Source organism: Manis pentadactyla, chromosome 4, assembly GCF_030020395.1.
Source record: "Manis pentadactyla isolate mManPen7 chromosome 4, mManPen7.hap1, whole genome shotgun sequence".
In the NCBI taxonomy this organism is placed as follows: Eukaryota; Metazoa; Chordata; class Mammalia; order Pholidota; family Manidae; genus Manis; species Manis pentadactyla.
The window spans coordinates 1,583,349-1,601,165 of NC_080022.1; the positions used below are offsets into that span (position 1 = coordinate 1,583,349).

At 61.8% G+C, this 17,817-nt stretch overlaps 1 protein-coding gene across 5 annotated transcripts in view; it reads left to right on the forward strand.

Moving 5' to 3' along the window:
- The first annotated feature begins 521 nt into the window (after positions 1 to 521).
- Positions 522 to 17,817, forward strand: part of PRDM16 (PR/SET domain 16) — a 300,725-nt gene continuing 283,429 nt past the window's right edge. For 4 of the 5 annotated variants that reach the window (XM_036882765.2, XM_036882767.2, XM_036882766.2 and 1 more), the window contains exon 1: positions 522 to 1,268. In XM_036882765.2, the coding sequence (XP_036738660.2) occupies positions 1,232 to 1,268 (37 nt within the window). In that variant the 5' untranslated portion in view covers positions 522 to 1,231. The remainder of the gene's footprint in view (positions 1,269 to 17,817) is intronic. The other variant, XM_036882769.2, reaches the window with a different exon arrangement.

Consider the following 17,817-nt stretch of genomic DNA (forward strand, 5'->3'; position numbering starts at 1 on the left):
CCCACCAGGCTCCTGGGCCCGGACGCCCGGCCCAAGCCCAGCCCAGCCCGCCGCTGCCGCGCCTCCGAGCCGGAGGGCTGCGGGGCAGAAGCACCCGGTCGGCTCCCGTCCGCGCTCCTCCCTCCACCTGCTCCGCCGGCCCACCCGCCCGCGACGCACCTGGGCGGCCAGAGGCCCCAGTCCCCGAAGGTGGCCCAGCTCGGGCGCTCGCGCCGTTGGGTACTCACCTGGGGGCCGCGGAGGCAGGAGGGCGCGGGCCTGCCCCCGGGCGGCGAGGTGCGGGGCGCGCGGTGTTCGGTCTGCTGCCCGCGCCGCTGGCCGGCGCGCTGCGCCCGCGGCTCCGCGCGGGACCGAGGGCGACGGGTCCGAGTCCCGCCCCGAGTCCCGCCCGGGCAGTGGCGGAGCGCGGAGCTGGCGGCGCCGCCGCTGTTGTTTTTGAGCCGCGAAGCCCGAAGCAGCAGCGCTGGGGTGGGGGCGAAGGGGAGGGGCGGGGGCCGGGGGGCCCGCAGGGGGCGGCGGGGCCCGGAGGGGGCTTCGGAGGAGCCGGGTTCGGGAGCGCGGGCGGACGCGGGCCGGGCGCGGGCGCGGGGGCGGCGGGGAGAGGCTGGGAGAAGAGCAGGCTGGGGGCGAGGTGAACGCACAGCTTTTTAATTAGTAGCAAAATGCAATAAAACGAGGCGAAACCGGCTGGACCCGCGTGCGAGCTGTCGGCGCGCAGGCCCCCACGTCCAAGGAAGTCGGGGGACAGCGCGGCCGCCGCTCATCTTCGGCCCCGGCCGGGCGGCCGCGGCAGAGCGACGCTGCGCAGGGGAAGGGTGGGGGGCAGTCACCTCGCCTCCGGGGCCACCTGGGTCCTTTTAAAGTGTCCGGGGTGCGGGCCCCGGGCGGGAGCGCCGAGCGCGGAATGTGTTCTTAAAGGGCCAGTTCCCAGCTGCGCGGCAAGGGGTGGGGTGTGGGGGAGGGAGGGGGCGGGGGGCAGAGAAAAGTGAGGGGAAGACCGGGAAGGCCGCGGAGAGCCCCCCAATCCCGCGCCGAGGCGGCGGCGGCGGCGGCGCGACGATGAGGATGATGAATACATTGCAAAGTTTTTTTGGCCCCGGCGAGGGGTGTCAGATTGAGCGCTCTGTGCGCATGTGCGAAGGTGTCCAAACTGACAATGCTGCGGAGATGAAGATAGTGTGCGCTGCTCCTGGACTCGGGGCGGAGGAGAGGGGATCCGCGCGCCGGCACCATGCGATCCAAGGCGAGGGCGAGGAAGCTGGCCAAAAGTGAGTCTCCCGCGCTCGGCCGCGCCGCGCCGCCGGGCCCGGGCCGCGGGGCCCGGGGCGCCCGGGCCAGGGGTGCGCGTCGGGGCGCGGCCGGCGCGCTCGGGCTCCCGGCCCCCGGGTCGGCCGCGCGGCCCGGGGCTGCTCCGCCTCCCGCGCTCCGGGGCGGCCGGGCTCGGCGCGGAGGCTCGGGGCGCCCGGGCCGCGCGCTCCCCGAAGGCGCCGGCCCCCCCCCTCCCCGCCGAGCCTCCTCCCCCGCCCCCCCGCCCCCCCCCCGCGTCGGGCGCTCGGGCCCGGGAACCCGAGGCGCGCGGGTGGGGGGGCCGGGGAGGGGGGCGGGGGGGGAGCGCTGGGGGCGGAGGGGAGCGAAAAGCGAAAGTTAGCGAAAAGTTGACGAAAGGCGAGAGCAACTTTTCCCTCCCCGCTCGCCCTCTCCCCCTCGCTCTCCGAGCGGCGCTCGGTCCCGGTCAAATCATATTCCGGGCTTTTGAAATAGTGGGCGCTAGAGCACCGCCGTTGGCGTCCGCCAGCTGGGCGCAGAGGAGGGAGACCCCGGGCCGGGGAGGGGGCGGGGGAGGGGGCGCGGGCCGGCGCCCACCCGGCCCCTTGGGCGGCGGGGCAGGGGCGGCGAGCGGGGCCGCCGCGGCCCCTTGGGGAGCAAAATGGAGACGTTTGCCTGGCGTGGAACCGCGGCCGGGAAGTTCGTTCCCAACTGGCGGCCCGCGCGGCGGCGGGCGCTGCTCCGGGACTCCGGCAGCCCGCGCGGGGCCGCCAGGCGCCGGTGCCGCGGGCAGGCGGGTCCCCCCGGCCGCCTTCCGACCCGCCGCCGGCGCCGCCCCCGCCGCCCTCGGCCCCGCTCGGACCCGCCCGCACCCGCTCGTCCGGCGCAGCCGCGAGGCCCAGCGGGGACAGGGCTGCCCCCTGCGCGCCCGCCGGTCCCGGTCTTACTTTCTCTTTCGCTCCGTCTCGGGCCGAGTCCCGGGCTCCGCGCGCCCCGCCCGCCGCCGGCCCGGTCCTCGCCGCCAGCCGGGTGCGCCCGCCGCCCGCACTGCCGTCCACCGCCGCGCCCCGGGGCCGCCGTGCGCCCTCCGCTCCCCGGCCGCCGGCGCCATCCGCCTCGGGGCCCGGGGCTGCGGCCCGAGAGGCGGGCAGGTGGGGCCGGCGGCGCCGCGGCCCGGCCAGCTCGGCTCCCGAAGCCTGGCCGCGCGGCCCGGCTGCAGCGAAGCGGCGAGCGCCCCGAGGAGCGGAGTCGGCGCCTGCTGCTCTCGCCGCCGCCTCTTCCCGGCCCGCGCGCCCACCCGCGAAGGGACGCCCGGCCCACTCCCCAGGGCTGCCTGCCGGACCACCAGGCCGACCAGTCCGCTCCTCGGCCTGACCCTGCCCGGCCCGGTCTCGCAGCACCCACGGCCGAGCACCCGAGTGTGAGCCCGCTGGGCGCGAAACTGGAGACGAGGTTTCCGGAAAAGTTCTGTGCGCTCGGTTCGGACGGCCCGGCTTGCTCCAGACGGCGCCCGCTGTCTCACTCCGCGGGCCGGGCCAGTCGGGGAAAAGCAGCTCCCATCTTCTGCAGGACCCCCCACCCCCCGGAACGCGCCGGCTGCGTGGAGGCCCCTAGATGAGGCGCCCCTTTCCGGCCAGTCTCCTCTGCCCGGCGCTCATGGCCTCAGACTCCCCATCCTCCCCTGACCTCTGGCCCCTCTTGGTGCGAACAAGGCCCCGCGTTTTCTGGCTGGTGCGGCGGGCTGTGTGCGGGCTACAAACTGCCCGCGGGCGCGTGGGGAGCGGTGTTCGCGCTCACGGTGGGCCTTGTGAGTGCCCCACGGGCCTTCTCAGAGACTCAGGCTCCGCCGGGAGGCCGCCCGGTTAGGCTGTTGTGGAGGAAGGGGCTGTGAGGCTGGAGCCAGGAGGTGGAAAGGGGCTGTTCTTTCACTGGGCCTTCGTTGCACGCGAAAACCCATCGCGCCCCAGAAACTTCCGTGCGTCTCACACTGAGAAGCCACCAGTCTGGCCCTTAGCTCTCTGTCTGCTCCACCCCCACCAGGTGGGGAAGGGTGGCCTGCTGGGCTCTGCTCAGGACCTGGAATGGGTGCCTGGCAGTGTCCTGCAGCCCAGTACCCGGGTATGCCCGAGAACCAGACCCAAGGGTCGGAAAGAGCACAGATTTCCCTTTTCCTGGGAGTCCTAGTGAGAAAAAGTCAACATGGAGCAGGTCTGTGAGGCCCAGGCCCAGCTGGAGCCCACACTTGGGTACTGGGGACCCCTCCTGCTTTGGCACCACAGCCTGGACAGCTGCCCCCAGCCCTCTCCAAAAAAGTGGCCGAGGCAGGCACAGGACAGTGGCTGGCTGCCTAACACAAGAGCACAGGATCCACTGAGGAATTTCATTGCACTGGGCAATATTTTCAGCAGATGTGGACGTCCAGGGGACCTGCTCCATTACCTGAATCCCAGGCAGCAGAGCAGCCCCAGGCCACCAACAGATCTCCCCCTCCAAGCTGCATCCGGCCAGGGTCGGGGGCTGGGGGATGGGATCAAGTCATGGTTGTGTGTGCAGGGCTGCGCTGTGCCCACAGACATGTGCAGCCAGGTCAGTGGGTGTCACCCCCCCAGTCGAGGGTCTTTCTGGAGCTGTAGTTTGTGTTTGCCCCTGCCTGCCCTCTGGGGGTGGGGGGCTGTCCTGCTGGGCCTGCAGGCTGGCTGAGCTGTAGCACCTTTGAGCCCACACCGTTGCTTTGAATTGAGCTTTTCAAGGGCAGAAGCCGCTGGGCTGTCCCCTACCTCCACAGCCTGAGCCTCAGACGCCAGGGGCAAGTGGAGACAGGTTGGCCCAGGGTCCACTCACACTGGCTGGGGCAGTCCCGGCCGGCGGGAAATTGGGGCCATCTCTGTTCCATTTTTAAAAATGAAATGCCTAACAAAAGCTTTCTGGTTCTGTCACTGTTGTGAGCCAGGTGGGCAGGTGGAGGGTCACCACAACCAGGGTGCCCTTCTGACCTCATAGCACAGCTGGAAGGCCCCACAGGAGGAGAGATGTGCTCTGAGAAACTGTGTCTAGCCAGGCCTCCCCCACCCACCACTGGAGTGGCCTGTGACCGTGATCCCATGGAGGTGACAGGCCCCACAGATCTAGAACCACGTGTCCCAGTTCTGGGCATGGTGTCCTGGCCAGCAGCTGCCTGGCCACTGGGGTGGTGGTGGCCGTGGTGGTATGGGGGGGCCCCCAGGTGGGAGAGATGTGACGATTGCTTTGCTGTCTCGTGTGTTCAGGGTTGATGTGTGTGTGACAAGGTCAGAGGTAGCCCGGCTGGAGCCTGAGTTCCTCCCCCAGCCAGGGCAGGCCGGGCTCACACTCCACCGGCCCGGCCGGGCTCCCGCCCTCGGGGAAAGCCGCCCCTTCCAGCAGCCCTCTCCCCAGCAGCTCCTTGTCTGCTCTCCCGGTGGGGCAGCAGCGCCAGAAAATGTCCGGTGGGAGTGGAGCGACTAGACCCGCTTCGGGCGAAAGCCGCGGAGGCCGGGTGCAGGGGCGGGGCATGGCGCTGTCGGCCGAGGCCAGGTGCCCCGTGGTGGTGTGCCCGGTGCCCTCGGGCGCTGACCTCTTCCTGGGCCCTGCAGGTGTGCCGTGGCGCCCAGGCCTGTGGGACAGTGTCGTGCCAAGTCCTGTTCAGGGAGTAACCTTCCCCGGGAAGGGCACCGGCGGCCGCGCTCTGGGGTCCTCCACCACACCGAGCGGGCCGGGCCACCCTGTCCCTCCTGCGGGCCGTCTGGGGAGCAGGTGCGGGCTGGGCCTCCCCAACCCTCCTGGCCCCAAGGCTCCTGTGCTCCGGGTGTCCTTCTGGGCACAGCGCAGGGCAGGGGACCTTATCGCCCGTTTCTGTGAGGAGGCCGGGTGCGGGCGGTGGTGCCGCTGGGGTCTCCCCCACCGGGCCCCTCGGGGGAGGCACGCCAGCTCGCTAGGCTGCCGTGGGCGCTATTAGCCCCCTGTTTTATTTAATTAGGAGGCAATTAGGGATCCTTGCGGGGCTGGGGTTGGTAATTAAGGTGATGTATAATTAGAGTTTCAACAAGAATTATCCAGGATTAAAAATCTTTTGAATAATTTCGTTAAAAAATTTCAAATAGAGCTCAGTACAATTTATCAGGTCTCGAATCAAACCCGTGTAACAAGTCTTGGACGCTGCAGCTCGCAGCGGGCGCGGGAGGACGTGGAGCAGCCGGGGTGCCCTCCCTGGGAAAGAAACTTCGGAGGCCAGGGGAGCGGCCGGCCTCGCGGCGCTGCACGTCGGGCGGCCGAGGGCTCCAGACGGCCTGGGCCAGGCAGGGGCGCAAGACCTGGGGACCCCGGGCTGATTAGATGGTCGGCGCGGCTCCCTGTGTTCAACGCACAAAGTCAAAACCAGCGTGCGGCGCGAGCAGCTCCCGCGTCTACACTGCGCAGCCGGTTTGCGGCGGTGGCTGCGTCCGGCGTACCTGCCTCCAGCCCAGCCAGCCGGAGCAGCGCCCTCCTCCTCCGGGGCCGCCGTCCCGCTCCAAGGGTCTCGGCTTCTTGGTGTCCTGAACGGATCCGGGCGGATTCCGTGCCCCGAACCCCTCTCTCTCCACCCTGGACCAGACTACGTGGGGACAGGCCAGTGCCCCGGTCGCTTGGCGCACCTGGGCGCGGATAGCCGCGGGAGCGTGCCGGGCGCCTGGGTCTAACTCGGGGCGGTGGGAGGAGGGGGAGACGCGAGAGGGACAGACACCGAGGGGGAGGGCGGAGGATGGGTTTTCCAGGATCCGCCGCGTCCTTCCCGGTCAGCCGTCCGCAGGTCCAGCCTCATGGAAGGCGGCACGTGGGACCCGCGAATTTGCCCAAGCACCTGCTTGCATCCAGCGGCCCAGATGCTGCAGCCTGAACCCAGCCCCAGTCCCTGTGGCTGCACAGCCACCGGGAGACGGCCAGGTTCCCATAGAGGCACTCATGGTCCACTTGGTGGGCAGGACCCACTCCCCTTCACTGACCCTGAGAAGAGTGCAGTGTGGCCTAGCTGGCAACACTCTTAGGCAGAAGAAACTGACAGCACAGAGAGGTCAAGTAACCCATGTGAGATCACACAGCTAGTTAAGGGTGCAGCTGACCATCATTTAAATAAAGGTTTCTTATTTAGCACCTCCACCCACCACCCCGGAGCACTGCAGGCTGCAGTTAATTCCATAGTTGTTGTGGTTTTTTTGGTAATGTGACAGAGTTTAAGCATTTTCCCAAGGCCAATACTTAGCTTGTAACAGGTCTCTTCTTAAAAAGCAAGGAAGACATAGTGCGCTCACAGCATGCAAATGCGGCTGGTTGACTGTGTGCTCAGCCTCCACTCGCTGCTCTTCCTTCACCCGGGTCTGACTCTCCCTTGGTCTCCCCACCAGGGTTTCCCCACCAGGCTCCGTAGAAGGCTTTGCCCCCGCCTGCTGCAGCCCCTGGCTGTGTCCTCCTCCCGAGGCAGGTGCAGAACAGCAGAATGTTGACTGGGGTTGGCCTTGTCTGCACCCTCACCCCACCACCTTTCCCCTGAGCAAACACTGGGGATCCATGGAGGGCCTGCCTGCTCCCTCCCACCCTCACCCCAAATCTGGAGGGAAATAATCTCCGCCCCTGCCCTGAGGAAGTCAGGGGGAGGGGGAGCCACTGCCTGGTGGACCTGAGCCCTAGAGGAAGGAGCTGGCTGCCGTGGCTCTGCAGGTCCTGCCCCTATCACCGCCGTCCCTCAGGCCCGGGCACCTCACAGGCTACGGGCAGGGCCCACATGGACCTCCGGTGTTTTGAGGCCAGCCAGTGCCCTGGAACTCTTGAGGACCCCAGGGCAGTGGAGGGGGTGCCGCGGCCTGCTCTGACTCCTCTTCTCTCTCAGGGTTCTGCCATCAAATCCTCCGTGGTCTGGAGGTGCCTGGACTGGCCTGCCTGGCCGGCTTCTCCAGACACTCTGAGGAACAATGCCCCAGAGCTCACAGATAGGAGTGCCACTGATCTGAGATACATATTTGTTTAATAGTTAACATTCTGTGCAAAAAAGGAGGGAAGTCAGATTCTGGTGAAGGCTTTGCTTATTTTATATCCACTATAACTATTTCTGTCCATGAAAATTGGCTTAATTATATCAATGGAATGTTTCTTTTTCAATTCTGTATGCAATTAGTCCATCTTGCTGGCTGCAATTTATTTTAATAAAAAAATAAACCAGTGGTGTGTTCAGTTCCTCGTCCCCTGGGGACAAATGCGATTGGTGTGTTTAATTTCATTAACTACAATGCGGCCTACTGGAAAAATGTATAAAATCAGCTTTATACAGCTTAAACACTGGCATTTGAAACAAATCATTATTGCATTAGCTGTCACACTGGTAATTCTAGAATCTAAGGAAAAAAATATATTATGGCTGTTTTTATAACCCTTTGCAAATGCACTGTTAAAATAATTTATAATCATTTTAAAACATGGCTGGGTCCTGGTGAATATTTTATCTCCTCTAAATGAGGCTTAGCATTATCCCATGCCCATTTGACATACCGATGCGGGTGCCATTTCCAACAAGGAACACTCATCCTTCAGGATGGAGACAGTGGACCTGTCTTTAAACAAACCTGAGAAGATTGGGTCACCTTTCTGTTCTGGCCTGACCCTCGTCCTGAGGTGGAATATTTGGTGCAGCTACAGACTCAACCGAAATGCATCTCCGGCCAGAGGGACCTGGAGAGGCTGATGCAGGGCCGGACCCCCCTCCAACCACCTGGGTGGGAGGGGGGCCCCATAACCACGCTGGGCTTCACAGGCATGGGAGCAAAACTTCCTGTGGAAGGGTCCCCATGCTTACACTTGGGTAAGTGAACCTCTGCTCTGCTCACACCCCAAAAAACTCAGGCAGGAAAGCAGGAGAACCAGCCACCCTAGTGCACCCTGCTTTCTGAATGCTCCAGGAAGATGCCCTGCAAAAGGAAATTTGGCTAGGAAATTCACCAGACTCGTGCTGCTCCTGGGCGGCAGAGCAATGGCTTCTTGGGGGGAGGTGTGCAGCGTGCGCCTTGTCTGCATACCGTGGAGCGTGGGCGTGTGTGGGGTGTGTCCCAGTGCGTGTGTCAGGGTGGGCGTCTCTGCGTGCGTCCTCGCCCCCCCTGAGCTGACTGCAGGTGCCCTGGTGCTTGCTCCTCGCCCGGGGGTGTGCGGCTAGAGACGGCAGGTGCATCTGCGGGAGGGTGCCGGGCAGAGCACAGGGCTCTCTGATTGCCCTTCTCCTAGTTCTGAGAGGTGCTTTGAGGAGATCCGAGCTCCGCCACCAGAGCCCCTGCTGAGTGGGTGCCGGCTTGTCCCCAGCTTGCAGGTGGAGAGGGAATGCATCTGGGGTGAATGGGCCAAGACACACCGGCTTGGCCTGGCCTTGGGCTTCTTCTAGGGGGTCCATCTCCGTCCCCATCCCTGGGTAGCGCTAAGGGACAGTAACAGAAAGAAAAGACCTCAGTGGGCTTGGATTGAGGCTGAGGGCCAGGGCTGCCGTCACTCCCTGTGGGGAGGAGAGAGGTTCCTATGTCTCACTGAGGCTTTCGGAGGGAATTCCCAGATGCCACTCGGGCATTTGTGAGCACGTTGAGGACTATCCCCTCGCTTGCCCCTTAGCCAGCTGACTCAGCTGGGTGGGTTTAGGTAGATTTGATGGTCGCCCTTTGACACAAAAGTTATGTTCTATAATGGATCGCAATGTGGGGGTGCTGAGGGGGCCTAGGGTGACACTCAGGCCCATTGTCTTCAGATCCAGAGCCTCCCTGGCATCTCCCCCACTCCTCAGGGGGTGGATGCTGGAGCTGGGGGGAGGCCCGGCCTAGGTCTCCCCAGGCTGCTGGCTCCAGGGACCAGTCCCCGCTGACGTGGCCTGCGGGTGCCCAGGGTGGGCTCTCGTGCCTGTGACTCGCTTTCCATTCAGTGCTGCTGATCAGGGTGAGGAATCGGTGGCTTTGTCTAGTTTCCTACTTTAGAGAGGATGGCAAAGCCGGAGGCTTAGTGCGGACACCAAATCCTGGCCACAGGTGCCCTCGTACTGCCCTCCGCCTCATGACCACAGCCCCTCCCTTTGTGAAGCCAGGGAGGGGCGGCCTTTAGGAGAGTAAAAGTGATTGCAACTTGGCTGTGATGCTGTTGTGCCTGTCTCAAGCAAGGGTGACTGCTTGGAAGGTTCTGGAAGGCTCCAGAATGGTGCAGGGTGTGGTGATTTGCCCAGAGGTCCTGGGGCAGATGGGGGTAAGTCCTAATGTCGCACTCTATTCAGACAGGCAGGTGGAGTTTGGGTTTTACCCCCTTGGTCTGCTTGGCAAACTGCTTTGCTGGTCCTCAGTCTCCCAGCCTTGGCGGGGTCATTTGGGGGCCACGGAGCAGGTGCACAGCTGGAGGCCAGGCCGGGCATGGCCGCCAGTACGGCGGTACTGCTGTGGTTACATCCACAGGTAGCTCCAGTAAAGGGCCCACTTTGGTTCCTGCCATACAGCTCTGACATGGAACGACACACACACACATGCTCCTTGCTCATTATTTTATTTTCAAAGTGGGAAGCACAGGTGTCCGGGTGGGATTCGGCCCTGCTGACACGCCGCCAGGTGGTGGCTATGCTCGAAGGCAGCCACTCCCTGCACCTGCCTCCCAGCCCTCTCGCCTCCCGTGCTGGGCCTGTTCTGCCCTCAGGTCTGTGCATGGGGCTTACACAGCTGTTGGCATTTGCCAGCCCTTCTTTATCAGAAGGCTCAGGGGCTTGTGTCTGCTTTGCCTTTGGGCCTACTGTGTGCAGGGCTCTGAGACATACCTGAGGGCCTGAGGCAGCTGTAGAATGCCCACCCAAGGGGTGCCCACCCAGAGGAGGGCGTGGTCTTCCACCTGGAGGATGGTGAGTCTTGGGGATCCTCAGTGGTCAGCCGGTCCTTGCCCTGGGGCCTGGGCCACTGCACCCAGGCTGTTTGGAAGGGGAGGGAGCCGGGTCAGACCAGCAGGCCGCCCCAGCATCAGCACACCTGGAGATGACCAGCCCTCACACATCCTTAGCCCTGCCTCTGTGCTGGTGGAGGGGTCGCCAGACCCCCGACCCACTGCTGTCCTTCAAATCAGAAAGGCCAGAAGGAGAGGGAAGGGGGAGGGATGCTGGAGAGGAGATTTGATGTATGGCTTTGCTTCCGTGGGCCCCCCTCCCTCTCAAATGCTTGGCTCAGATGGAGTACGTGCAGCGTCTCCCTGGTCCCTGTGGCAGGCAGGGCACTCGGCACAGGAACAAAGCACCTGGGCTGATGTGTGATGCCCCAGGAACCGAGTGTGACAGACAATTTTTCCTGCGATACGGCTTAATCCCCATCTCTATATTCAGAAGCCGGCTGTCAATATGATGCCGAAATACGGATTTACATAATAGGTTCCCACGGCTCTTCCAGCCTTCTCCGAGGGAAAGGGGCATGCATTTAAACAGGCTCAGGTATTTGTATCTGCTCAATGGGCTGCAGCCACCTCTTCGGAGATGCCCGGGCACATCAGTCCATAAAACATTTAAACAAAGACCGAAAATTATGCTCACCGGAGGAGCCCCACTGGTGACCACGGGGGAGCCTCTGCCCTCCCCGGGTGGAGCCTGACTTCAGTCTCCATGTGAGCCTGTCGCCTCCTTCCTGCTGGAGCAGCTGCCTGCAGAAGCTCTGCCACTCCTGGCCCTCTGATGAGGCTCCCTCACCAGGTCCAAAATGAGGCCGTTTCTCCAGAATTCACGTTATGGCCACACAGTCTGTTTCTCCCTCAGTCCCGGGAAAAGCTGGCATGATTAGGTCTCTGCTGTGCTGCAGATCAGCATCTCAGGCTTGTGCTGACCTAACAACCACTTCCAGCCCCCAAGTTCAGAAGGGCCGCTGGTCATCCCCACCCCTGCCCACTTCCTTGCTGGCCCAGCCCCTGAGCGTGCATGTGGCATCAGGACTGAACTGCAAGAAGTCCTGGGTACTACTTCTGGGCTGTCAGCGTGGAGGGCACCATGCTGCCAAAAGATGCCCAGGTCCCTTTTGGAAGGGAGCTCAGGACCCAGAGAAGTCTATTGCCTGGTGAAAACTGAGCTGCTTTAGGCTGTAGCCACCAGCATGGGGCATGGCATGTCCACGGGCTGTACCACCTTTCTCTTCCCTGCCGCCTGTTCGTTGTGAGATGCCTCCCAGGGAAATCAGGCATCCTTTGCAAACTGCTCTTGTTCCTGGGAAAGCCAATGCATTCTTAAACTGCCTGAAAACCGGGGAGCGTTTTCATTGGCCAGAGCCGGTGCTGCTAGAGGGAGACATGGCCCCTGACATAGACCCCTCATCTGGTCAGCGTGCTGAGATGGTTTCCAAGGAGTGTGCAGACAAGTCCACATGTGTGCATGTATGCTGTGTGTATACACGTGTGCATGCACAGACATGTCCGTGCGTGTGCACTGTGTATACACGTGTGTGCACCTGCATGCTAGGGTGGGTGTGATGCCTGAATGAGACTTACCTTCAGGCTGCTCTTTTAGTTTTGTCAGCAACACTGCACCGACCCTGCCCACTCACGCTGTGCAGAGAGCCCCTCACTTTCACTGCCCCCCCCCCCCACCAGCGCCGCTTAGCTCTAGGTGGTGTCAGAAACAGGCTGGAGCAGCCGGGCCAGACCTGGCCCAGAGCTGTTTGCAGCTGGTGGTTGTGGGAGAAGAGACGGGAGAGGTTCAAAGGTGGGGAGAGGGCAGTCTGCAAACACTTCCCTGCATGTTTGTAATTCCCTAGAAGAAACAAAAAGGAGAAGGGGCTGTTTAGATAATCCTGGGCCCCTGGTGCCCACATGTAGAAAAATTAGGCCTTCTTGAAAAATTACAGATTTATGCTGCTAGTGTCAGGTTCCGAGATAATGATGTGTCTGTGTGCGAAAATATTAAATTGCAATAACACGCCTGTGAGTACCTCTCTGAATAGGGTATTCAGTTCCCAGCCTGGGCAGAACATAAAGCTAGTGACTGACAGAATACAAATGGTGTCATAAAACATTGGGGGGTTTACAGCCGGACCCTGTCTTTTTGATCGGTCTCTCTATCTCAGCCCATCTAGCCATCCTTTTCTTTAATGAAAGAGGCTGACAATGTGGCTAATTATTTATTTATCATGTTAGCAGGAGGAAAACCTATCTGAGACAGATCAATTTTTCCCTGGAAGTGATTTGATGTTACTTTTAAAATAAGACCCACTGTGACGTGCCGGGTGCTGTTCTCAGACCCCCCAAAGTTCATTTTGTCGATGCTGCGGACAATCCGTTTCTCTCAGACACCGAACGGCCTGTCCCTCCCTGAGCCAAAGGCGGCCGTGGCAAGACTGGCTCTCCAGCCCGACCAGGGCACTTATCGCAGATTTCTGTTGGGGAGGAATGCGTTCTACGGCTTCTTCCTGGCAATCGAAATCTGAGCAGCAGCAAGTAGATCAGGGGCAATGGGAGATTTTTCATATTTCCAGAGTTTGTGGAGACGTGGCATCTCTGATAATAGCCCGGTGAGTCGGGGAGTCCCGCCCCGAAGCTTGGAGCTCTGTCCAGGGTGCAGGGAGCTTGCGCCTGTGCGTGAGGGTACATGGGACCCGGAGGGGTGGGGTCCTGGGGGCTGCCTGCTCTGCCGAGTGTCCTGATGAACAAAAGGGCTGAAAAATCCAGTGGAAAGTGAGTGGTCAGAAATCCCCAGACAGATAGCTGGCCCAAGAGGGCCTCTGGTTTCACGGCTGGGAATTGGGACTGCAAAGTAAACGGGCTCCTGAGTCTTAACTTTCTCCCCATCGAAGGTGTTAATCTTACCTTCCAAAGTTTAGATAAAGCCGCTCAAAGCTGCTGTGTGTTACTGAATCTCATCTGCTAATTACAGCAGCGGGCTCGGTGCGAGGCCCGCCTTGGCCGCACCGCCTGGTCCCCATGGCTGGCAGCCTGGATTAGGAGTCGTCTTTGCTCCCACCCAAGGTCTCCATTTACCCAGGGTTTTAGGTTGCCTTCTGATCCTGACAGACTACCCCCGTTCAAAGGGGAGTGGGGGCTGATGACCGGGAGGGTGAGAAGCCCATTACCGCAGCCCGGGTCTTGTCAGCCCCCTCGGGAGGCCCCCTCCTTGACCCCCAGACTCGGCAGGACAGAGTGAGGAAAGGGCCAGGGCGTGGAAGAATGCAACCTTGCATTTTCTGACAAAGAGCCGGGGTTTCTTTATTCTCCAGGAGATGGAATAGTACTTGGCCTCACCTGCGTGGCCTGCCGGCTGCTGGAGGGTATGGAGAAATGGGTGGCAGGCAGTCTAGTGAGGCCTGCAGTGGGCTCTGCAGGATACCTGGACATCTGGGCTCAATTTGGGCTGCCTTGGTGACCATGACCAGGGTGCTAGTCCCCATCACGGGGTGCTGGGCACCAGCAAGTGGGCATAACCTGGCCACAGGGCTCATGGGAAGGGTACCCCTGGGGCCAGGCTGTGCAGCACCGGGCTGGGCAGGGCACCTCAGGGCCACAACACCATGACTTCACTCCTCAAGGCCCCTGAGGCTCACCAAATGTGTAGAAGCAAAACCAAGTTGAACCCTGCCTCTCTGGCCCAGAGACAGGACTTCAGGGCCCCTAGCCAGGGGGAGATGGTGTGATGAAACCAGAGCTCCCGGTAATGGCGGTGAACACCCCCGTGGGTGTCCCACTGGGCACTGTGGGGCCCCTCACACGCCTTGACTGGTTCCTGAGACTCGTCCGGGTTGAGTGCCCCCAGCCCAGGCCGCAGAGTCAGGTCCTGGTCCCCGCTTCCCAAATTCCAAATGGATGAGCAACTCCCATCACCTTAGCTGACCTGGGACCAAACTGGAGGAGTTGATGGGCCCCCTGCCACCTGAGTGTTGGCCCCTGGCGTAGAAGGCTGGCCCTCGGGCCCCGGTTCCATAGGGAAGGGAAGGGAAGGGGGTCTCCGGGAGTGTGGCAGAAGCCTGGGGGGCGTGGCCCAAGGGAGATCTTCAGGAGCAGGCAGGGCCCCTGTCGGTCCGGAAGGAGAACCTTCAGGCCAGCCTGGCCTCTATCAGAGGGACAGTGGCCTGCCCTTGCCCTGGTGCTGTCCTTGGCTGCAGCTAAGATGGACAGAGTTGCTGGCCAGGAGGGAACCTGGGGGTCACCAGACCCCACCTTGCTGGACTTGGAGGACCATTCTCAAGGAGGCTCCAACTCCTGAGAGTTGATTAAGTTTTAGAGAAGCAGAGACGGAGCCCCTGAGGAGGCACCCATCACCCCCCTTCCTGGGACTGAGGTTGGGGGATGCATGCTGGCCAGTCATGTGTCTCATCTTCCCAGGTTGGCTTCTGGGCTCCCTGATGGGCCCCACCTCTGCCGGCCCAGGATGTAGCAGGACTGGGTGGCTGGGGCCTCGTGCCCTCCTTACCCAGGACCTTCATCCTGGCCTGCAGCACAAGGGGTGTCGCCTGCCATAGCAAGGCAGATGTGGCACCCAGCTCTGCCTCACCCTCTCAGGCCAGGAGGGCCAGCCTGGGGTGGTTGGGGAATGAATGGGTCCCCTGCACCCATTGGCCTGGCCGCCCCTCCAAGGCAGGATGCTCATCATGTCACCTTGCCTGGCATTTCTGACCTTCTCAGATGGGACACGGGGAAGAGGCAGAGTCCTGAGGGCTCAGGGAAGGCTGCCATAGTGCATGCAGGGCATTTGAACTTGGCATTGTTATTGCTATTATTGTCTGCAGGATCTAGGCCATCATTGCTAGCACCCTTTTTGGGTTTCTGGAACTTTCTTATACCTGTATCAGCCCACGTGTGTGACGGAGGCTGAACCATCTCCTCGGAGCCTCTGGATGTGGTCTACAGATAAAATGCTCATCTGAAATAGTTTTTTGGTGAGTGGAGACAAAGGAATTGGAGACATATGGGCCAGGTCTCCCTGCAAGCTGTGCAGGCCTGGGCAGGGGCATGTGGAGGGCCTATAAATTGTCCGGGCTGCCTCTGGCGGCTGTGCTGTGTGACCTAGGCTGGTATCTTTATTGGATTTCGGGGCTCCATCCCCTGTTTCTGAGAGAAGGGGAGCTAGAGGCTGAGGCCATCTGGCCTCACCAGGATACAGAGCCAGCCCAGGGGTCAGGGCAGCCTCACCTCTGAGAGGTTAGGCTGAGCTGGACCCTGTCTTTTGAGGTCTCTTGTTTAGTTTTGCTCCAGGGGATTTTGGGGTGTAGGTCCCAAAACTGACCGAGAGATGCTGTTTCTCCTTGCCATACCCCTACCCAGCTGCTGTCTGACTTCTGAGAGTGTCTTTAATGTCATCCAGGGGACACACTTTGGACTTTGTGAGGAAATTCTAGGATAATGGGGCCTCACTATAGTCAGTTTGTGTGTGCATTGGCACAAACATGCATACACGTGTGTACCCACATACATGTAATGCACACATGTATGCAGGTGTACCTGCAACACACATGCATACACATGTACATGCAATGGATTCACACATAGGCATGTGTGCACAAATCACACAGTGCTGTGTGTACATGTGTGCCCTCTATGTGCACACACACAACTACATGAGCTAGACTTGTTTGAGTATGGGGCCATTTGGAGACTGTAGCACAGCACCCTGCTGGCAGTAGACCAGGACGCCCACTGAGCCAGCCATGGCTGCGTCTCTTTGGTCCCCACAGGGTTGTAGTCGGAGCAGGAGGAGAGGAAGGGGGAACAACTGAGTGTGAACACCAGTCCATGGGCTCCCTGCAGGAGAAAGGATGCCGGCCCTGGGAGGGAAGCCCCCTCCTCCCTTGTCAGGGGCGGTGGTGGTCGCCCTGGGGTGCTGGGGCCCTTTCCCTAGGGTGGGGCAGGCAGTGGCCTCCCACAGCTCAGCAGGACGGGCTGGATCCGGTGTTGAGCAGACCCAGGAGCGGGGGCACCGGGTCCCCTCTGGCCCTTTCAAAGGGACATTCGATCTGAATCATGGGGCCCGGTAAGGAGATTCCTGCAGACCCTGCACTGACAGAGTCAAAAGCACTCCGCGGCTGGAGAAAGCACTTTGCGACGTGGGGCTCTGGCATGAGGCCCTTTGTGGGATTATCTGCCCCCCTGGGAGGCGTGGAATGCCGGGGGCGAGGGGCCACGGCAATATAGAGCTCACGCAGCCGCCGATAAAGCGGGCTGCTTTCTGTGGCCGTTCTGTCGCCGAAACTTGAGGTGCAGCCCCAGCGTGGAGGCTGCTGGCCCAGGACACTTGAGCCACGAAGGCAGCGTCCGCTCCGGTCCTGCCCTTGGGAATATACAAGTGCCTATACCCAGGGTTCCTGCCCACTTCCAAAACAGTGTGGTGAGACCCTGGCAGCATCTTAAGTCCCAGACCTGGGTGTTCACCGGCATCCCTCCTGAACCACAAATGCCTGGCCCAGTGGACTACAGCTGTTGTGGGGAGGGTGGAGGGAAGCACCTCTCCGGGCTCAGACTTCTCGGGAGCATGCTTGCAGGGTGCTCTTTGGAAGCCAGCGGGTTCCAGCTGGAGGCACCCAGCAGACCCGTCCATCCTGCCACAGATGCCAGCCTGGGCTTTGGAGTGCGTTGGGCTTGTTTCCACCACGCATCCCGGCCCTTTCTCCTGTTCTCTCTGTCCCCAAAGAACCCTGTCTTTGTCAGTCGATGTGGGCATATTCGACTGTTCCAGGGGCTTACCCCTGACCCTCTAAAATGTGAGTCCAGGTGGGATTGAGCACAAACCACCCACAGGCATAGCCCTGCCCCCGAGGGACATGTCCAGGTGCCGTGGAGGCCCTGAGGGTCTTCTGAAGCTGCAGCGCAGGGTCTCTGCCTTCCCGGGAGGCCTAAGGATGAAGCTGCTTCCCGTGGGGCCTGCAGGAACCATGACGTGGGGGGGCTCGGCCTGCCGAACACAGCTCTGGATGGGGGTGGGCACTGGTGCTTCTGGCAGGGGGGCGAGTGCGCCCTGCGTCCCTCCAGGTGGGCTGTTTGTGCTCAGGCCGTGCAGGTTTGATCTTTCATATCCTGCACCCACCACCTGGAGCTCAGCCTCTTCAGCCCAGCGCCTCCATCTTGACTCATAACTGGAGTGGTGTGTGTCTGAATCGGGAATAGGCTCGCCTGTCCCTCTTTGGAGTCAGGATCCTGCTCCCGCGCCAGCTCGCCTCGCGGAGCCGGGGCAGGGGACCGTGGCAGGTCTCCTCTGGGCGTGTGGATGGCCTCCCCGGCTCACAGGGCCGGCAGCAGGAGGCCCTCGGTAAGGGTCTGCCCCCAGGTGTGTGGGGCCCCAGGGTGGCACAGCTGTGGGATGGGCTTCCGCAGGCCCAGAGCGTACCCGGTCCTGGGGGCTGGCTCTCCGCACACGTGGGATCACAATGCGACAAGTGGTTGGCTTCTCGAGGGCTGTGAGGCAGCCTGTACCCAACATAAACCCACTGGCCTGGGCCCAGGCCTGACACCTTCCTTTAGCTTAACTCACTGGGGCCTCAGCATGCATCCTGAGTGCCATCAGAAGGTCTTGGTGGCCTGGGGTGGCTGGTAGGCATCTCCTGCTGGGCACCT